Genomic DNA, 19,710 nt, shown 5'->3' on the forward strand with positions numbered 1-19,710 from the left:
TTCTGGGTTTTGTTGTCAGTAACTTTCATATTTTAATATATTTCCTTATCGTCCGTGCATGTACTCTTGTATTTAAGCAATCAACATTTTCCAAATTTGAAGTTTTTGCTCGTTTTCCTCCTGGTGTGACAGTGTTTCTTGCTGGATATTGTGAATGAGGAAGATTATTCATTGTTTTCTTCTCTGAAATCCATGTTTTGTAAGAATGAGATATTAAAAAAAATTAAGGGTTTTTTTGTGTGTGTGTTAGAAAGGTAGTGTTTATCTATAACATGGTATTATACCATGGTAGTGTATCATTACCTATGGTGTTCAGATATTGTAAGAAAGTCCAAGAAGTGTTTCATTGCCTTTGCTTTCATTGTTCTGTTCATTTTTAATGCTGATTGTTTTCCACAGGAAGTTACTAAAGAGTTCTGCTCTTCCCAGGTAAGCTGATTATATGTTTTTAGATATCTAGAATTAAGATATTTTTCTCGAAAAATTGCAGGGGAAAATGCAACAAAATAAGTGGGATTAATTAGATGATATCTTCTGCTCCGGTTACTGTTAATCCAAATTTCTGTTTAGTTGAATTTATAATTTTTTCTAATTATTTCCCACTAGGCAAATTTATAACTCTTTGTAGAAGAAAAAAAAAAAAAAAATCTATCCTGAGGTGCCGTTCAGTGCTCGTTCTTGAATGTCTGCTGCATATTTGCATCCAAGAGTAGACATGACATTTTTAACTCTTGCCTTCAACCTTTCATTATCGTTCTGACTGTAATTAGCCATATTCACTTCATTAGCAATTTATAGCTCAGTAAGAATTGCTTATATGCTAAGCATATGTTTATATTTGCTGCCATGAGTAACACTTTTTTAGATTTTTAAAATTTATTGTCAATATATTTTAAAATATATGAGCCCAAATATAAATCATATATTCAGACATTGTAGCAAAATTTTTAAGGTAGTCTTAGGATTTTTTTATACGTTGATGTTGATATTTGGGTGTGATTACACTGAATACAGTTCTAATATATGGTGTTTCCAGGCAGTTTGGAAACAGGTTGTTTTTTTGGTATAACACTGCTGAACCATGGAATGCATCTTACATGACCTAATACAGTCTTTTTTAATCCATATTGAGGTAAAATACTGTACTGTTTTTCTCCTATATGTGTAGATAATGTCGCTATAGTAATAAACTGGTTAAAATTAAGCACTGGCTTTATTAAGAATATGATACAAAATGGTTTGAGAGCTTTGTAAATGGAGAGGCTTGCATTATGCATATTTTAGCAGAAATAAAACAATGTTTTAATTAACATTTATTATTTCAGAATATAATTTTGGCATAATTTTCTATAAACTCCAGAAGGCTATTGTAAGATGTTTGTTAATGGTATCTTTTAACATATAGCTTACTGAATTTTGCCAGAAATGTAATTTTGAGTGGGATGCTTCTTCTTGACTACTGTATCATGACTTCTTGTGAATCGCATTCGAGCAGTGTTCTTGTGACTGTCTCTGCACTTTCTGGTCTGAAAACCCTGATCTCCTTGTTCAGGACTGTGGTTCCTGAACTGGTGGTGGTAGGGAATGTCTGGGTATCAAGTACCAAGTTGTAGTATGGTTTTAAAGGTTTAAGGATTGTAAAAGTTTTAAAAGATTGTAAAACACTGTAATCCTTTGTCGAAAAGTTTTGCCACAAGTTACCAGGAGACAGCTGGTGATTCAGTAGCTATTTTTTTTCCTTCCCTGTTTTAAATATTTGGTGGAAAGTACTATACAATATACCCTCTAGTATACAACACAATGCATTGATTCATGTTACAATTTAGAAGCTGAGGTTTTGTATAGCTATAATTTACAATATATCAAAGACCTGAATGGTGTTCACAAATACATTGCAATAGATGCTGAACAACGTGTTTCCTTGTCCTTTTCAGAGATACATATAATACAATAAGGTCATTTCACCAGCTATGGACCAGTAATTTCCAGGACTCTTCATTTCTGTCAGTTCCTTTTGGCAATTCCTCTCTGATCTTAGTGATCATATGCAGTATGACTTAAACTCAGATTTTTAGGCCGTTAGGTGACAGAAATGAATTACTGATCAACTAACCAAAGGAGCATAGCTGGTACAGAGTACTGGAATGCAAGGGACAGTGTTATTCAGGTTTGGCCTACAAGCAGTCTGTAGGAATCTTAACTGAAACCATTGAATACGTTGTCCGTCTGTGCTTTAGAATCAGAGATGACAAGTACTTGTCATTTTCATTCCGCTTAGAAAAAGATGGTAATATCTTCTACAGCTATTGGGTGCTATTATGTGTTTACTTTGTATAGCAGATTGAGCACTACAGGTGTTTAGATATAACAGACAATTTTTGTTGCTCTTCTTCAGGAGATTGTTTGTCAGGAATTTGTCTCAGTTAAATAATGACAGAGTGGATTATGTCAGGACTTATGTAGGTAAGTGGAGTTTGATACTTGAAAACGTGTAGCTGGCTGAAATTCATGACAGCAAAAGCAAGTTATATTTATCTAAAGTTTATTCTAAATTTAGAAATTCTTACTTGAATCTTCTGCTCAGCCTACGTGAGCAAACTTGATATTTAAGATGCATTTATTTTGGGATAATAGCATCAATAACAGGAGTGGTTCTAATATAAAGGTGTGGATGGAAAAATAGCTGTTTAATCAGCCCGGTTACAAAATGTCTTTGCTGAGATGTAATTGTAAGTTTTTTTACCTGAGTTTCTTACATATCATGTATGTGTCTGTGTGACTTTCTCACCAAAATGTAACAGCACTCTCTCCAAGGAGCAGACTTGAAACAATGTCAAAATTTTAAGACACTCCCCCCCTCCTTTTCAAGTAAAAGTGATGAGAACAGAATTGTCACAAACTTGGCATAACTTATTAAGACTTGTAACAAATGACTGATAATAGCAATAGCTGCAAACATCCTTTTTCCCCTGTGGGTTGCCCCGTAGTTACCACTTGCCTTTGTCTCCCTGTGAGACCAGAGTAGATCCATTGGCCTGAGTAGGGCTGTTCTCATGAAATTCTAAATTCCTTAAAAGCTGCATTATGATGAGATAAAAGGGTGCTTGGTCTTAAGGCTAATAGTTAACTTAAGTCCAGATGATCTTCAGTGGTGCATGACTGTTAACATAGTGGTGTCTGTACTGCAAGGGAGCTGGAGTACAGTTCTGTACATTAGGTGGAGGTGCAGCATAGCAGCTGCTGTTGGTATGGACAGAGATGATGTTAATGTGTGGCTGAGGTTTTGGGGTAAAGAGGGATGTCACAGGAGCTGGGGAGATAGGGATATGCAGCAAGAGGGCTGGAGGATGGAGGACTGAGTGAAGAGGAATATAGAGAAAAGGCTGGTATGTGGCTATGGCCATGGAGAGTTGTGTCTGAGATTGTGAATGTAACAGTACTGGATGTGGTCAGATGTTCTGTTTAGTGCTGCTAAACATCAGCAGTGAAGGAATTTAAACTATAAGCCACATAAAAATTAATAGTGCACGTTTCTAAAAGATTTTCTCCACCAACGGGCATCATGCCTTGGGAAAGCCGATCCCTGTTACATTATTACGTGCAAACTGTCTAAGTCAGAATCTGAAATGGCCTGCCCGTTTAAAGTTGTTAAAGCTTTCATAAGCTAGATTTAAAACTCGAGAGTAAGAAAGCAGGATGTCTCCAAGTTGGATTTTTAAGATGGATTGTATCTGTGGTTATGTACTTTGGCTCTGGAAATGTATTTTGACGTCCAACAGGTATATCCAGTAAGAACTGACTTGTTTTGCTCCTTCTTTGCTGGCCCCTCAGCCAGCGCGGGGAGGGAGGAAAGGGCGGGAAACAGTGCTTTGGGTTCGCTCGGGAGAGGGAGGACACAGGCTCGGAGGATTGGTGCTCGCCGAGGTATACGAGAAGCTGGGGCTTCTGAGGCCGCGATAATGTATTTTAAAATGCCAGGTCTGGATAGGGGAAAAAAGTCAAGCGTCTCCGCAGTACGGGTGGGGGATCGGTGTGCCGAAAGATGGAGACTGCTGAGGGAGAGAGGTAGCACAGAACCGCGGAGCACTCCGTCTTCCTTCGGCGCTCCGCTCGGGCAGGCCCGCCGGGCCAGGTACCGCCGCCCCGAGCCCTCTGCCAGGCTCTACCTCCGCACGGCTTCTGGCAGCGGTCTCGTTTGTTGGTTTTGGTTTTTTTTTTTCAAATGTGTTTATTTTTTCCGACCATTAATTTTTTGAGCTGCACCAGGACGAGGCCCCGCCTGGGCGGGGCGGGGGCGGGGCCCGGGCCCGAGGCACAGGCCTCGGGGGGAAGGGCTGGGGGCGTCCCGCGCGGCGCGTCCTGTGCACGTGATCGGTGGCCGGCCAATGGAGCGATCGCGTGATCCGCGGCGGCGGCGGCTGCGCCTGGGGGTGGCTGGCCAAGATGGCGCCGGGTGCGTGAGGGCTGGCGGCGGCCGCGCGGGGAGGGGAGGCGAAGCGAAGGCCCGGCTGCTGGGGAGGCTCCGCTGCTGCCCCCGCTCCCCCCCCCCGGGGCTGTAGGATGGTAAAATGACCCAGGGGGGGAAGAAGAAGAAACGCGCCGTGAACCGCAGTATCATGCTGGCCAAGAAAATCATCATTAAGGACGGCGGGACGGTGAGGCCGGGCGCGGCGGCTGTGGGAGTGGCGGCTGTGGGGCGAGCTGGTGGCGGAGCCCCAGGTCCCGCGGCGATGCGGAGGGCCGGCAGCGGTGGGGCCGGGGGCCGAGGCAGGTGCGGCCGGGCCCGGTCCGCCGCGGGGGGGGGAGCGGAGCGGAGCGGTGGGCTCGCGGGCCTCGGGCAGCCGCGGCTGGCGGCGTGCGAGCGGGCCGTGCTCCGGCGGCGGCGCCGGGCTGAGCTCCGTGGCGAGGTTTCGGTTTCTTTTATGCTGCGGGTCGCTGCAGCACCGATAGCTTCGTCCCCGCATCCCGGGCTGGTTTCCTTGAGGCAGCTGCCCGAGAAACACCTGTAAGGGTGTCGCGCTAGTCCAGGTCTTCGTAAATGCTCGTTCTCAGTTTGTGCCGATTTTTAGGGCTCAGGATGCAAAACAGCGTCGTGTCAGGAGTTGGGCATAGGTAACTGCAGATCGCTTACGTTTGTCTGAGATCATGCGGTATGTGTCTAAACGTAACTTGACATTGAAAATTATTTAAATTACTCCTCGCGGAAGGAAGAGCTGCTAGGAAGCCAGCTGTATGCTCGGGAGCAGCAGTTGGCTGCACAATAGGCAGGGATGGTGCGGGCTGGCAGTTGCTGTTGCAAAGGAAAGCAGGAAGCACCGAGGGTGGTTAGGATGCAGTGTGGTGTGGTGGGCTTTGGGATCACCGTCTGGGATGGGCTCTGCCCACACGGTGAATGGATCGCCACCACAGCAGCCTTCTGTCCTCTCTGTTTCCGTCGTTGGAGAAAGAATCGGCCAGCGAGCGGGACAGACACTTGTATCAGAGAAGTCACGTAAAGGGTCCCTGGAAGAAGGGTTTTGCAGTTCCCTCCCACTATCTTGCTTCCTCTTAAATATATGAATTTTAAAAAGAAAGGAAGCTGTTAAGTGTTTTGGCTGCTGGAGCTTGGGTTTGGGGTTTTTTTTAATTGATGAGTGGCATTACTTCCAATGTATCATTGCCCCTGGATTTTTTCCACTGTGTAACATTGTGTAGCTTTGATGTGCACTCTTCTAAATACAGTATCATTCCTTCAAATAAAGAGACATCTTGACAGACTCGATTGCTGGTGGTCCTTAAGGTTTTTTTGGAGCAATAATGGAGAAGAGGGAGGTGTCAGTCACTATAGTTGTTCATCACACTGGTGACCAACTGTCTGGATTACTTAGTGGTAAGAAGCAAAACTAATTCTAGTGATGGATGTTGATGTTTTCCAGGACATGTTTTCCTGCTCTTTGTAAATTACCTTGTACAAATAGAAGCATAACTAGTGTAGAATGAGTAACAGAAGCAGAGTGAATGTTATTGCGCATGGGACATAGTGCTTCAGAATTTCTCTCTGGAGTAATCATTGATTAAAATAAAGTATACTTCCAAGTGTCTCCTCTCTTGGCAAAATAAAGTTACAGTTGCGAGATAAAGGACAGTTAATAACTGCATTCAGTGATACTTACAGTGCTGCAGTCAGTGTCTCCCACTAGTTTCAAAAGCAGAGTGCAAACTTGCATGAGTTCTGTATGATTTTCAGTTGTTTTTAAAACAGTGGGAAAATGGACTATAAACATTAGTTGAAGGTATGTAGGTTGTTGCTAGATAACAAAAATACTAGTTTGTGATATTTTCTGCCTTCAAACAAATATTTTGAGAATTTATTTGTTTTAAATACATTTTTAAAGCTCAACAGTCTGGTAAAGTAGAGTATTCTTTATAATAACAGCAAAGATTTTATGCTTGGATTATTTTTTTTAATGTTTGCTGAAACGTTTAATTAGCCTTCTGCACTCAGTCGCCTTAGTTTCTTTGCTTACCCAGCATGCTGTGTGACATTATGGGAAACAGGTAAATGAAAATGGCTGACATCTTGAATGTCTCCAACTGGCAAACCAGTAATTAATCAAGCATCTAAGTGTACAGTTTCCAGCCTGATTGGTTTATTTTGAAACTATTTGACATCAAAGATGACTGTGACTTTTGTGCCAGCAAGAATATAGAGCTGTTTAATGAGGCAGTGTCACAGGCAAAAAGAGTTTATTGATGGGGACCTTCGGTCAATTTAATTTATTGTCACTTCTAATCACTGATTTTGATGCAGAAAGAAAAGAAGAAGCAAAAGGGAAAAACCACCCATTGCTTCTGCAAAGCCTCTCCTCCTGTTGTGGGTTATGCTGGGTCTCCTTGTCCAGGCAACAGGTGGTGCAGGAAGTTGGGTTGGTGCATAGTGGTATTTTTGTGGTGTTCGCTTTGTAGCTTAGTAGCTGTATCACAGAAAAAAAAGTGTAATGGTGTGTGTACTTAAGTGTGTGTTATCAGATTCACTGAAGGAGAGGCAGTAGCACCAGCGAAGTGGTTTCAACGCTATTCTTCGTTTTGCCTTCCTTTACAATCAATTGGAATTAATCTTATGTAAGATTATGTGCTTTTGAAGCACTCATGAAATTAATTAGGAGGTGCACACCAGAGCAATGCCGGAGAGAATTAGACCTTAGTACTTTATTTGATGTCTCTTCCTTTCCAGCAGAGGAGCAGCAGCTATGATCTTGTATCTGATGCCTTTGTTGCTTTGATAGTTATTCTGTTGTCATCAGATGCGTGTTCTTAGGGTTGCCAGGGATATATACAGTTTTTATCACTGGCACAACTGATGGTACAAAGTGTTTGGTTAAAGACGTTTTCTCTCTAACTAGAGAAAGGGGCAGTCTTAGAGCACTGTTTTGTGCCAGACATCGATACGCTCTGCTCTGGCTACATGGTTGCAGAGAAGGGTTGCTGTTACTCTAGAACATCTCAGGTCCAGGTTGTTCATACAAAGGCTCTGTATCTTTTATCTCCAGGTGTAAGGCCTTCTGATTTGATTGCACTTAGGTTATTACATTACACTATGCTAGGTTAGCAAGTTTGTAAAGCACAGCGGGGACAGGTTTTTAGAGTAAGACAGGGCTGAATGCCCAACACCTGTGCTGTACGTGTTGGGGTGCGTGGGTATGTCAGACCAGCACTTAAGTCTTGTGGACTGAATGCACATAATATATCTCAATGCGCTGTAATGTAACCACTTATTAGTTTCCTTCCCTCTTTCTTCTACCTCGGGAGTATTTTTGCTACTTCATGGTTGCAACCATCTTTAAAAATAGCTATGGAGGTGATGATCTAAATGTGACTAAATTACTTCTTTTTTATAGATAAGAACAAATAACAGTACCCACGATAAGTGAGCATTAGCAACAAGAAAGCAAGGAAGCTTAACCGTAGTGATCTAAATGTCACTTCTGTTTGTTTCTGCCAATGTAATAGAAGCATCTGATCAGGTTGCTTACAGCTGGATGACATGGCTGGATGACATGGCAGAGGGCAGCAGTCACCTGCTTGTGTGCCTCTCAAATTGCCAACAGTTTAGCTGTGCAGGGCAGCCACTGGCTTCATTCTGCTGTTCTGGTTTGTGCGTGTGATCTCTGAGTAGCTGCCCAGAACTGGACAAGGGCAGCACAGACGCAGATGGCTGTTGAGCTTGCGTTTGCTGTTGTGAACAGAACAGAGGCACTTTTGACCCCTGGTGCTTGGAGGGACTGGGATGGTTCATGACTCCTACCTCACTGTCTGTAATACCTTGGGGGGTCATGAGCCAGTAACTTGACAGGAATCTGGGGACTAAGAATGAACCTGATTTTCTGTATCAGACTGAGACAAACAGCTGAGATTGTTACTTACAGTTCATGCAGAGCTGGATAAATTTTTAGCCCAAAACTAAAATAAGAGTTGTGGGCGGAAAGGGAAAGGAATTGTGGGAAGTGAAGATAATTATAACCACTTTCTGTACCTATAAAGACTGTTAATTTATCTCCTTAAGAGAATGGGATGTAAAAATAGCAGAGATACCTGTATGGTGTGATATCTATATTTACTGAAGAGAGCTTGAGAGAGACAAAATAGCACAGTGCTAAGGTACTTTCGTAGCTCACCTTTTACATATTGATACAGTTACTTTTGAAAATTATGATCTTTTCTAGCAATAAAGGTGAATGACCAGTGTGATTTTCTGTATTTGTTTTGTACAGTTGTTCAAACGGCTTATTTTTATTTTGGTGTTGGAAATACTGGAATCTGGAAAGAAAAGCTAGGTGTGACTTGCATAAATCTTGTAATAAGAGTCTAGTATTACCTAACTGAAACTTAAAATTGTGTAGTGTTTGGGGTTGGAAGGCACCTCTGAACATCTCTAATCCAACTGCCCACTCTCTTCCCCCAAATGGGGTCACCTTGGAGCATTTTGCTCAGGGCTGTGTCCAGTCAGGTTTAGGGGAAGGAGATTCCATAGCCTCACGGGGCAGCCTGTTTCCAGGGGTCTGTTTTGTGCGAGGTTTAAGTAGAATTTCCTGTATTTCAGGGTGCGCCCTCAGTCCTGTCGCTGAATGCCTCTGACAAGAGTCTGGCTGTGTCATCTTTACTCCCTCCTATCAGATACTTATACATGTTGATAAGATCCCCCTCAGCCACCTTGAGAAGCAGCTCAGGACTCCAGCCTGCGTGTGTTTGCTCAGTATAAGTGCTAGGTCTAATCAAATCAGTGCCACTCTGTCAGTAACTCACCTTCACACAAAGCGGGGAAAGCAGATGTTCAGACAGCACTTCTAAGCTTAAAGAATGCGAGATTTCTGATGAGTTATTCATACTACCTTCATATGGAAATAATTAGTGCACTGTTTCCTCAATTTGCAAATGATGAACTGTGGCATGTTGTTTGACAGGGTAGCATTTACAGAGTGTATGAGATGAGCAGGTTGTCCTATCCATGCTCTTTTTGTTCTCCACAAAAGCTGCTTCTCATTATACTAAATCACCAAAGAATTAAAAGTTCCTCATTTCACGTCTTTTATCCAGATCTCTTCCTGCATTGAAGCATGTTGTAGCTAAGAAGCTCGCTCTCGGTATTTGGGAAGCGATCAGTGCTGTTCCTGAGATTCACTTCTGGCGTTCGTTAGTTCAGTTTTTCTTTCCTGATCTCAAGCTATCAAAGTTTTGTACGTAGCCATGATGCCTTTTAGTAACAGAAGTACTATAAAGCTGTTTGATAGACCAGGTAATTAGACTTCTGGATAGCTGAGTGTGAACGCTACCATGTTTTGAAATGATGAAAACTTGTTTTCCATGTAGCATTGTGTGGGCTTAAGCATTTTTCTCAAAGAAAAGGAACTAATTATCTGAAGAAGAGTCTGTTTGCACTTTCAATAGCATCCTTGTTTCCCAGACTGGCAGTATAAGTGGGTTATTTTTTAATTTGAGATGGGAGCACACTTTGTATTCTGTGGAGGATTAAGACACTTCAGGACGTTGGCAGCAAAGGCTTAATAAAGGAATTTCAGTCAGTACTAGTTAGCTTGAGTAACTATATTCCCATGTTCTGAGTCCTGTTTTGGTTTTTAGTCCATTTATAGTCCTGTAATAGATTGTTGGATGTTTTAATCACCTGTTTTTTCGCTTGTTTTAGCCTCAAGGAATAGGTTCACCTAGTGTCTACCATGCTGTTATAGTGATCTTCTTGGAGTTTTTTGCTTGGGGACTCTTGACAGCACCAACTCTGGTGGTAAGTGATAACGTTTTCTCGCTGTGCGGGAGATGGGCCAATTACTGCAAAGGCACTGATCATCTTTGGAATTAAATGAAAATTATATATCATTGAGCTGCTCTGTTGTGCAAGTGAGAAGTTTTTGTGTTTTTACATGGAATCAGGAATTTTAAATTATTTCATTAAAGCAGTGTAATGATGCAGTATAGCTGTTTATGTGCAAGTCTGCTAACACTCAAGCTTACATGTAAATATTTTCTGACTTGAAAGCAGTAAAACAGTACTGAATGAAATTGTCTTTCCTGTCAAGATGTTACAAAAAGTTTGCACATTACAAATGTAAGGACAAAAATACACCTGAAATTTGGTAAGATTGTGCAAGTGTGTGCGTGTAGGGAGGGAGATCATTGCTGACCTGGCTGTGCTTTAAATGGAAGCTTCAGAGCGCAGATGCTGTTACACCAGTCAACACTTCCCTATGATTAGCAAGACAGTCATACCAATCTGTTTGTACCAAATTATTTTCTGATGTAGTTGGTTGCTTTCCATTCGGATTGAATCTTTGAGAGTGACACATGCTTACAGATTAAAAGGAGCAAAGGCTTAAAGATCCCCAAGCAAACTCCACCTAAAAGGCAGTCTTGGTGTGGCTGTGTAAGCTGATGTTAACCATGAGCAGTCTCTTGGCTATGAACTGCACGTCAATCACTGAATGGAATCCATCTCATGTCACACAAGTCAGCCAGAGGTGTGCCCATTTTAACCTGCAGATCTAGGCTCCGATCACCGAACTGAGAGGCACTTCAGAATGATGTCATCTCTCCTCTCTCTCCCCAGCCCCCTGCAGATGACACAGTAACATGTGGAGTCTGGTCTGATCATTTTCTAGGTTCTCTGCAGTCTATTTAGATTTCAGACACTGAAGTTAGATGATGTTAATCCTTCCCAAAGTTCTGAGAGAACTGAGGCCTCTATCAAATAAAGCTAAAATCTCAAAGTACCTTCCATGTGAATTAAAGATTAGATTATTTGTGCTGCATCTTTTTTTCTGTCTCTATATTCTGTGAAAATATAAAACTACTGTGGGTGTGCCACTGTAGAAGTTGGATGCATCATGAGCAATATTTGTAGTTAATATTGTGTATATGACAGTGTTCATATTTCTTCTCCAGGTTTTGCATGAAACCTTCCCCAAACATACATTTCTAATGAATGGGCTAATTCAAGGAGTAAAGGTAAGGTGGCAAAAGCTAATCACAAGTACAACTTTAAGCTGAATGGTGGGAGTAGAGATGTGACTGCCAATTGAGAGAGACATTCAAGAGGTTTTTCAGTATCACTTTCATGCTATAAATAAATCAGGGGAGTAAACTTTTGCTAAATAGCAAACACGCATCATTTTACTTTTAGTAAGATATTGTTTGGTATGTACCTGCTGTTTGGGTTCAGCAAATAAAAAGGTAGTTGACTAATCCCAAATGACACACATGGTGTTAAAATTTGAGAATTTCTTAGTTGGACCTCATTGCTCCAGTGGGGTATTCTCAATTACTTACATTTATGTGAATTCTAAATATATATAGAACTGTAAAACTGCAAGTATGACTGGATCAGCTGCATTTGGAGTTTTGTGTAGCTTTGAGGTAATAAATCTCAAATTGTATCTAACCAGACATGGGGTAGAAGATCAGTAATGCTTGCTCATATTGCCTTTGAGGCGTTGGACTGTAGTCATCAACTTTCGTAAAGACAGAGCCCAGCCTGCTGTCAGGTTGTGGTGTGGTTGACTGTCACGGTTCTAACCGCTTAGTTCTAACTTAAGATATTTTGTTTCATTTAGGGCTTATTATCGTTCCTCAGTGCCCCGCTCATAGGTGCCCTGTCTGATGTGTGGGGACGGAAGTCCTTCTTGCTGCTAACAGTATTTTTCACCTGTGCACCAATACCACTAATGAAGATCAGCCCATGGTTAGTAAATTCTTTCACATTAGATGTGCCGTTTTCTTGTCAAGGTTGCTATACACTGCTCATGTTTGTAGCCTTGTTGATAAAATACTGTTTGTGCTCTGTGGAAGGTTGAGACTTTTGTGTTACTTCAGTGCAAAGTTGGGAGAACAGAGTCAAACTGAGGTAGCTGCCATGAGGCCAAATGCCTCGGTCAGAATTTTAAGAGCTGCTGGTTTTGAGTGCTGTGCTGTAGACCCGCTTCTACTTCAGCACATTTGCAAAAGACGCTAGAATGCCATCCAGTGAACTATGCAGGTCTTTATTGTGGCCATATTCCTCAAATACTAGCCAACTATGCAGAAACTAAAACCTTACCTAATGCATGAAGTAACCATTTGTAACCTAAAATGTTGCTGCAATTTTATATTTTTGTTTCTCAAGTTGTAAAATCCACCAGCTTTCACGCTGTGTGCAAGTTAGTAAGCTCTTAACTGGCACGTACATTCCCCAGGTAGTGTGTGAGTCAGAACTCTCAGTGTTGTCAGACTACCCGCATGCTGTACCTGAGGGTGTAGCTGAAATAACACAGACTGCACTGACGCAGGGCAGAGCCAGCTGTTCAGGTAGCTCTGTGAGCCTTTTCAGTTTTCTCTCCAGTCACACAGATTCTTCATGGATTCTTCATCATTTTTCTGGGAAGTAGCTTGTTTCTAAGTGTAGATGAATGTTTCAGGTGACACAAGTGCTAGTGTCTATAGCATAAAGATAAGGCTAACCCTCTCAATGATCAGATTCTCAAAATATTGAAGTTCATAAATTGCTTTGGGTCATAGGTTTCCAGTCGAAGTTAGTTTAGCACTTCATTTCCTACAAGTACTTGATCACAGCAGCTTTTTGTAGATGTTACAAGATTATGCTGTTTAATTTTGTACTTGCTGCATTAAGGAGGAATTACACAGCTGTAGTGAGACATGTTCACATTGGCTTTATCCAAGTTTATCTTAATATTTGTCAGGAAAAGTTGGTTTATTGGTTATCAAAGATGATTTATTGTTGACTGTACTTGGATTGTAAATAGAGACTTTTTGTTTTTATTAGGCTGTTCTAATTTTTTTATAATGTTCTTAGGTGGTACTTCGCTGTTATCTCTGTCTCTGGAGTTTTTGCAGTGACGTTTTCTGTGGTTTTTGCATATGTAGCAGACATAACCCAAGAACATGAAAGAAGCATGGCCTATGGTTTGGTATGTATTTTGGGGGCTCTGTTCCTGTGGTATTCAGTACTAAACACTTCAGGTAAAGCTTTTCAAAATTGTCTTTTTGTTTCTTCTCTGGCAAGTTGATTTTAGTTTGGAGTAAGGTTTTTCTGTTTTCTGTTGTTCTTGTCATCCAGTCCTGTATCTCCTCTTGAATATTCTGCTTCTACCTTCAACAAAATACGACCATGTTAAAAGCTGCTTTTCAGATGTCTGTCTTAACAGCGTTAATGGTGGTGTTTGAGGTGCTTTAGTTATTCCTCCGTTGGTTCTCACACTAGTACTACTCTGTCATCTTTTCAGAAATCTAACCTTTTGTTCCTGGCTAATTTTGGAATTGCCATTGTGCGATATCTTGACTACTCCTGCTTGTGTCTCCTGTCACACTGCTGCGCTTTGGTTCAGAACAGACTTAGCTGAGTAACCTGTCTGTCTTAAGTTCTTACAGCTCGCCTCCGTTTTTCCATTATCTCCCGATAACTTGTTGGATCTCGGGAGCCTCCCCAGCCTGGTGTATTACGGATTAGCAGAATTATTTGTTGTGTTCAGGTTACAGAATCCATTACCATATTCAGCAGGAAGAGCCAAAAACAATGGATATGGAACTAAATGGTTTCTCTCTGCCTGTACACATCAGGGATTGAGATATGCTGAGAAAGTTCCTTCAGTTTTAAAGTCAGCATCTTTCACAACAAGGCCAGCTGGTTAAAGGAAAACTGCTTTCTGAAGATCCATTGTACTCAGTTGGATTAACCAGCATTTGAATTTAATATGCCCTTGATACAGGCATATTGATACATATTTTGTTATTAACAGGCAGGTGTATTTCACCAATATGAAGATTAAATACTGCTCATCACTTCCCAGAGATATCAGCAGACTGTATAGTTCAGCATATGCAAGAGCGCCTCACATTGCTGTCCACTTACCAGAACAAAAATTGTTTTTCTTGAAAAAATTTGGCTGAAATACCTAGCTGCTAGCATAGTCACAGGAAAAAGGTTACTTTTAATCACTACCCAATTAAAATGGTTAGGTTTCTGAACATGTGGAAAAGTGGGTAATACTACTGTTGACTGAAATACCGGAAAATCTTACCAGCTGTTATTTGCTCTAGGTTTCAGCAACTTTTGCGGCAAGTTTAGTGACCAGCCCTGCTATTGGTGCCTACCTTGGTCGAGTCTATGGAGACAGCTTGGTTGTGGTCCTGGCTACAGCAATAGCCTTGTTGGACATCTGTTTTATTCTTGTTGCTGTACCAGAATCGCTGCCAGAGAAGATGAGGCCAGCATCCTGGGGAGCGCCCATTTCATGGGAACAGGCTGACCCTTTTGCAGTAAGCTATTTAAATACAGAATATTTTGGTATTCATAAACATTGAGCTTTTGCGACAGGGAAGAGACTGAATTTACTACATTTCAAGCTTGAAAAACAAAGCCTGTATTTTTTCAAGTTTAACTTTGAATTTCTGCTAATACTTTTGCCAACTGTCTTGCTAAACACAGAGGGAATGTTTTGGCAGTACCACATCACAGCTTCATTACTGACATGCCTTTCAGGTTCTTGCTAGGTATGCTTTTCTGAATGTGAAGATGAAATGTTTATAATACTTTTTTTTCTTGCTGTAGTCACTGAAGAAAGTCGGCCAGGACTCAATTGTGCTGCTGATCTGCATAACAGTCTTTCTTTCCTACCTCCCAGAGGCAGGTCAATATTCCAGCTTCTTCCTATACCTCCGACAGGTAACTTCATGTTTTGCTATGGATTTGAACAAAAGTAAATTTATAGGAAAGTTTTCAGTATTGCTGAATACATACATAAAGTATCGATAACTAGTATAATTTAAAAGCTTCCAGGAGCTGATTTAAGTCCTCTTGCTTTTCTGGTTTTGTCTCTTTTTAGAGAGGCAAAAAGAGAGGAGAGAGATGAATGTTAAAACAATTGCTTGTATTTTGTAATTATTTGCATTATTCTTGGACTATGAGGTTCATTGTGTTAAACTGGAGGTTTTTTATGTTTTGAGGGAACCATTTATCTATTTTCTATTTTATACCCCCTTATTTTTGTATACTTGTTTGATATAATAGAGAAAAAAACCCCAACGAACTTTTTTTTCTACGTTAGGGAGGAGTTGAATACTACTGGTCTTCTGCATTGTGTTCCCCCACTGATATTTGTGACATCATGATAAATGGTTTATGGTTAATAATCAAATTGTCTTTTTTTAATATAGATAATGGGATTTTCATCTGAAAGTGTTGCAGCATTTATAGCAGTCCTTGGGATTCTTTCCATTATTGCACAGGTGAGTTACTGCTGTGTAGTTCACTGATGGGGTAACTTTGGAAAGAGCTGAGCACTGTGGAGAACTTCCATAATGCTGTGGTTCCAGAAACGTGACTTGCCTTTTTGTAGGTGTTTTTCTAAGTCTCTACCAATTGATTAACACTCCAACTGAGATGAACAGAAGCTTGCCAGCCAGAGTTTGCTTCATTCATATCCAAAGTGTACTGCGTTGGGAAAACTACGTACTTTGTGCACCAAAGAAGGGGTGGCAGTTTATATTACTTGCTAAAGTTCATATTACTTGCTAAAGGATTGCTATTTGTTTTGGTAGAGGTTCCTGAATACTTGGTAAATGCTGCTTTTGGACAATTTTACTTGGCTTTTTAAAATTAACTTATTTGCCTGCATGTATTTAATGTTTAGAATAAAATGTTATTTGTCTTTGATTAATTTTTTTTCTTTACTTCCCTCCCCATCAGACAATAGTTTTAAGTTTACTTATGCGGTCCATTGGAAATAAAAATACCATCCTGCTGGGCCTAGGATTTCAAATACTACAACTGGCGTGGTACGGCTTTGGATCAGAACCATGGTATGTACATTTCATTCTAATACCTGAATGATACGGTATTATTCTGCATTTTTATCCTTTATCCAAGGGAGACAGGTAAGCGTGTTTATATGTGTATATATATATATACACACAGGCATACATACATATATATGCTCCAATCACAGATCATCATCCATGCAGAACAGTTACTTTGAATCTGTGTTTCTTGCAGGATGATGTGGGCAGCTGGCGCTGTTGCAGCCATGTCCAGTATTACTTTCCCAGCCGTAAGCGCACTGGTTTCACGAACTGCTGATGCTGACCAACAGGGTAGGTTTTGTCCTCATACTTTGAATTCTAGTCAAAGAATACTGTGAAGACAGACATATCAGGCTGTCCTCATAGTGCCTCAATCTTGGCACAGAGTAGCCAGTACACCTGAGCACATCACAGAATGTTAAAATCCAAGTTACTTGGAAGTTGTAAGAAAGATGTGCGTATCGCATCCTTCTGGCGCAGAGGGAAAACATTCAACAGCAAAATATTCAGCCAACTTAATATGCTGGTTATTTGCCTCACTTGTGACAAAAGTTTGCCTAGTTGTCCAGGCTGCATGCGGTGCTTTCTCTGCTGCGTTAGACAGTGATAGCAAGGGTACTGTGTATATATACTGGTCTCTGAATGAGCATAGCATGGGAAGTGCTACCCTGTGCCTACAGGGAGAGGCAAAAACCCTTGCATATACTCTAATAATTGTTCTGCACCCCTTGGTTACTACTACTCATAGTGCAACACCATTTAGAGAAGCTTTCCTGCTTCATTCAGTTTGAAGGTGAAGCAAATAAAGTCTTACGGATCTGTTCATAATCCATTAAAAAGTTAATTGTCTGTGTATAAATCCAGCTAGATAACAGTGTGTGTTACTTTTCCCAGGTGTTGTTCAAGGGATGATAACAGGAATCCGAGGACTGTGTAATGGTTTGGGACCAGCACTTTATGGCTTTATATTCTATATATTTCATGTTGAACTGAATGAACTCCCCATGCCTGAATCACCATCAGGAGGTAGTGTGGTCACGCAATACCATTTACAACAGGTATGCTTCTTTTACCTAGTCATTCCAAAAAAAAAGAAATTAGGAAGGGATCATGTGCCTACCAGTTCTTGAGTATGATGCTGTATTATATTTTGTTATGCTAACTAACTAACTGTAAATGAAGCACGTAAAAAGAGGTTCTAGAGATTCTTGTGTCACTGTTGGGGAGGGTTGTTGATCTGTTTGGTTTAACTAGAGGGCAGGGCTTAGTTTAATTTTTGATACAGCTGATAGTAGTTAGACAACTGATGACCCTTGTAAAGAGAATAGATGGAGGGAAGGATGGACTAATCACTGCACCAGCCCATTCTTGTCTTCCCAACACTGTATTTACTTTTCACATGTTGTATGGGTTTGTTTTGTTGTCCCTTAGTCTTTTAAGTAAAGTAAGCTCTCTGTATTTCTTTTTAGTTCCCAATAGATAGTAACTTGTTGAGGAAGCTTGCAGTAGAGAAGGAAGTTGGCAGGCATTAATAATAAGATCCCTATCTTAGGATGTAACATTCTTGCCATATTTCTTTTAAGAGTCCACATTGGGACACTGTATTGGCTCATAGAGCAAGAAAATGTTATTCCTGCGGTGTAATTAGCAAGTGTAGTCTGTTAACACATGCCTTGAAGGGTTAGTAATACCTTGTGGTGTTACTGTTGTTTGCAGAATTCTATAATTCCCGGACCCCCATTCTTATTTGGAGCGTGCTCTGTGCTGTTGGCACTACTTGTTGCCTTGTTTATTCCTGAACACACAAACCTAAATGTGCGATCCAGCACCTGGAAGAAACACTGTGGCAGCCATGGGCACCCCCACAGCCCACAAGCTCCTGGTGAAGCTAAGGAACCATTACTGCAAGATACAAATGTATGACAAAAATCCAGGAAGATGGCTTAGACTTTTTTTTTTTTTCCTTCCATCAGCGGTTTGGGATACACATTCCAATTGCATCCAAAAAATGTCATTTCTTAAGGTAATCTTAAGAAGTAGCTTTCTGCATGAAATTTGTACAATTAAAAAAAAAAAAAAGTTTCTCCAAAGATGTTGCCATTGAATTAATAATTTGTTTTTCAAAACAGTTCTGTACTTGTCTCTTGCCATGAAGTACCATTACTATTAACTTTACACTCTAGTTGAGAGACAAAAAAGAAGAGTTGAGGCATGAGCATGTGTCCTGTTTCCTTAAGGTGGTGAGCTTTAATTCTAGTCACGCTAAGTCTCAATGAGACATACTAGCATCCATGTGGACCCATTCATTTTAACGTTGTAAAATTGTGGGTCAGATGATTCAAAGCCTTAATGTAAATGTACTCAAGTAGGGAGAAGGTGAATTGGTATCATTTTAAAAGTCATATGGCAGGTGTTGTGTTTTTTTTTTTTTTAGTTTGTACTAATATAAAAATCACATGAGCACGCTTACTGAACAGTAAAAGTTATTTTTTATGTAAGTGCATTTACTCTTTCTATTTTTGAATAAACGGTATATCAAACACTTGTTTAAATATTAAGTGGGTGTTTTGAGCCTACAAACTTTAATATTGGCTCTCAAAGTCTGCTTTCCTAAGTACCGTTTATTATACCACTATATTTCTGATGTTTGCGTAATCATAAAGGACCTCAAAACTTGAATACACAGACTGAAATATAAGCTGATAGCCTTGAATATGTCCGTGTGCTATATAGTGGCCTTTGAGGACTGTCACAATAACCCTTTTGCATTACAGAGCTAATGTTTTAGTCCTAAATTTTCAGGACCCTTAGTACAGAAGAGAGCTTTATACAATTACTGATGTGAATTTCTCTAAAAGTGTATATTTTTGTGTCCAGTTGTATTATTTAAGTGTTCCTTTGTATAAATTTGTGTATAAAAAGTATTGTATAGGTTTAAAATGTTTTCATCTTGTGGTTATTGCTTAATGCTTTTTTACCTTTGAACATTCACCATGGTTGACCAAGAGCAGGAAAAAAAATATGTAAATATATTGTTAATAAAGTTGAATATTTTAATGAATTTTTAAATAATTGTTAATGTCTCTTAAACCCTTGATTGAAGGGCTAGATAGAGTGTGTGTTATACTTCAGCAGGTGGGAAAAGAAGCAGGCTGGAGTACAGAGCCAGCACTGTGCTCTGGTGTTAGATAAGGCTGCCTTGAGCATGGTGATGCCCTCCCTTCTGCCCCGCAGCACAGGCTGGCTGCAGCTGGCTGCTCAGTGGATCTGCTCCTCTGCTTGTGGATCTGTTGGAACCAGATTGGGACAAAGACAAGCTCCAAGACAAGACACAGGTCAGTAACAGTCACCCTCCAGTACACTGCAGTTCCT

General features: G+C 40.6%; 1 protein-coding gene across 1 annotated transcript; it reads left to right on the forward strand.

Annotated features, from left to right (window-relative positions):
* Nucleotides 1-4,384: 4,384 nt before the first annotated feature.
* SLC71A1 (solute carrier family 71 member 1) lies at nucleotides 4,385-19,410 on the forward strand. The gene is made up of 12 exons (XM_075760023.1): nucleotides 4,385-4,655; nucleotides 10,181-10,276; nucleotides 11,431-11,493; nucleotides 12,099-12,226; nucleotides 13,334-13,448; nucleotides 14,578-14,796; nucleotides 15,089-15,202; nucleotides 15,694-15,765; nucleotides 16,226-16,338; nucleotides 16,532-16,629; nucleotides 17,233-17,396; nucleotides 18,055-19,410. Exons 1-12 carry the CDS (start codon nucleotides 4,569-4,571, stop codon nucleotides 18,259-18,261), a joined length of 1,476 nt encoding a protein of 491 aa, XP_075616138.1. The 5' UTR covers nucleotides 4,385-4,568; the 3' UTR covers nucleotides 18,262-19,410.
* Nucleotides 19,411-19,710: the final 300 nt, after the last annotated feature.

This window comes from Balearica regulorum, chromosome 8 (genome assembly GCF_011004875.1).
Source record: "Balearica regulorum gibbericeps isolate bBalReg1 chromosome 8, bBalReg1.pri, whole genome shotgun sequence".
Lineage (NCBI taxonomy): Eukaryota > Metazoa > Chordata > Aves > Gruiformes > Gruidae > Balearica > Balearica regulorum.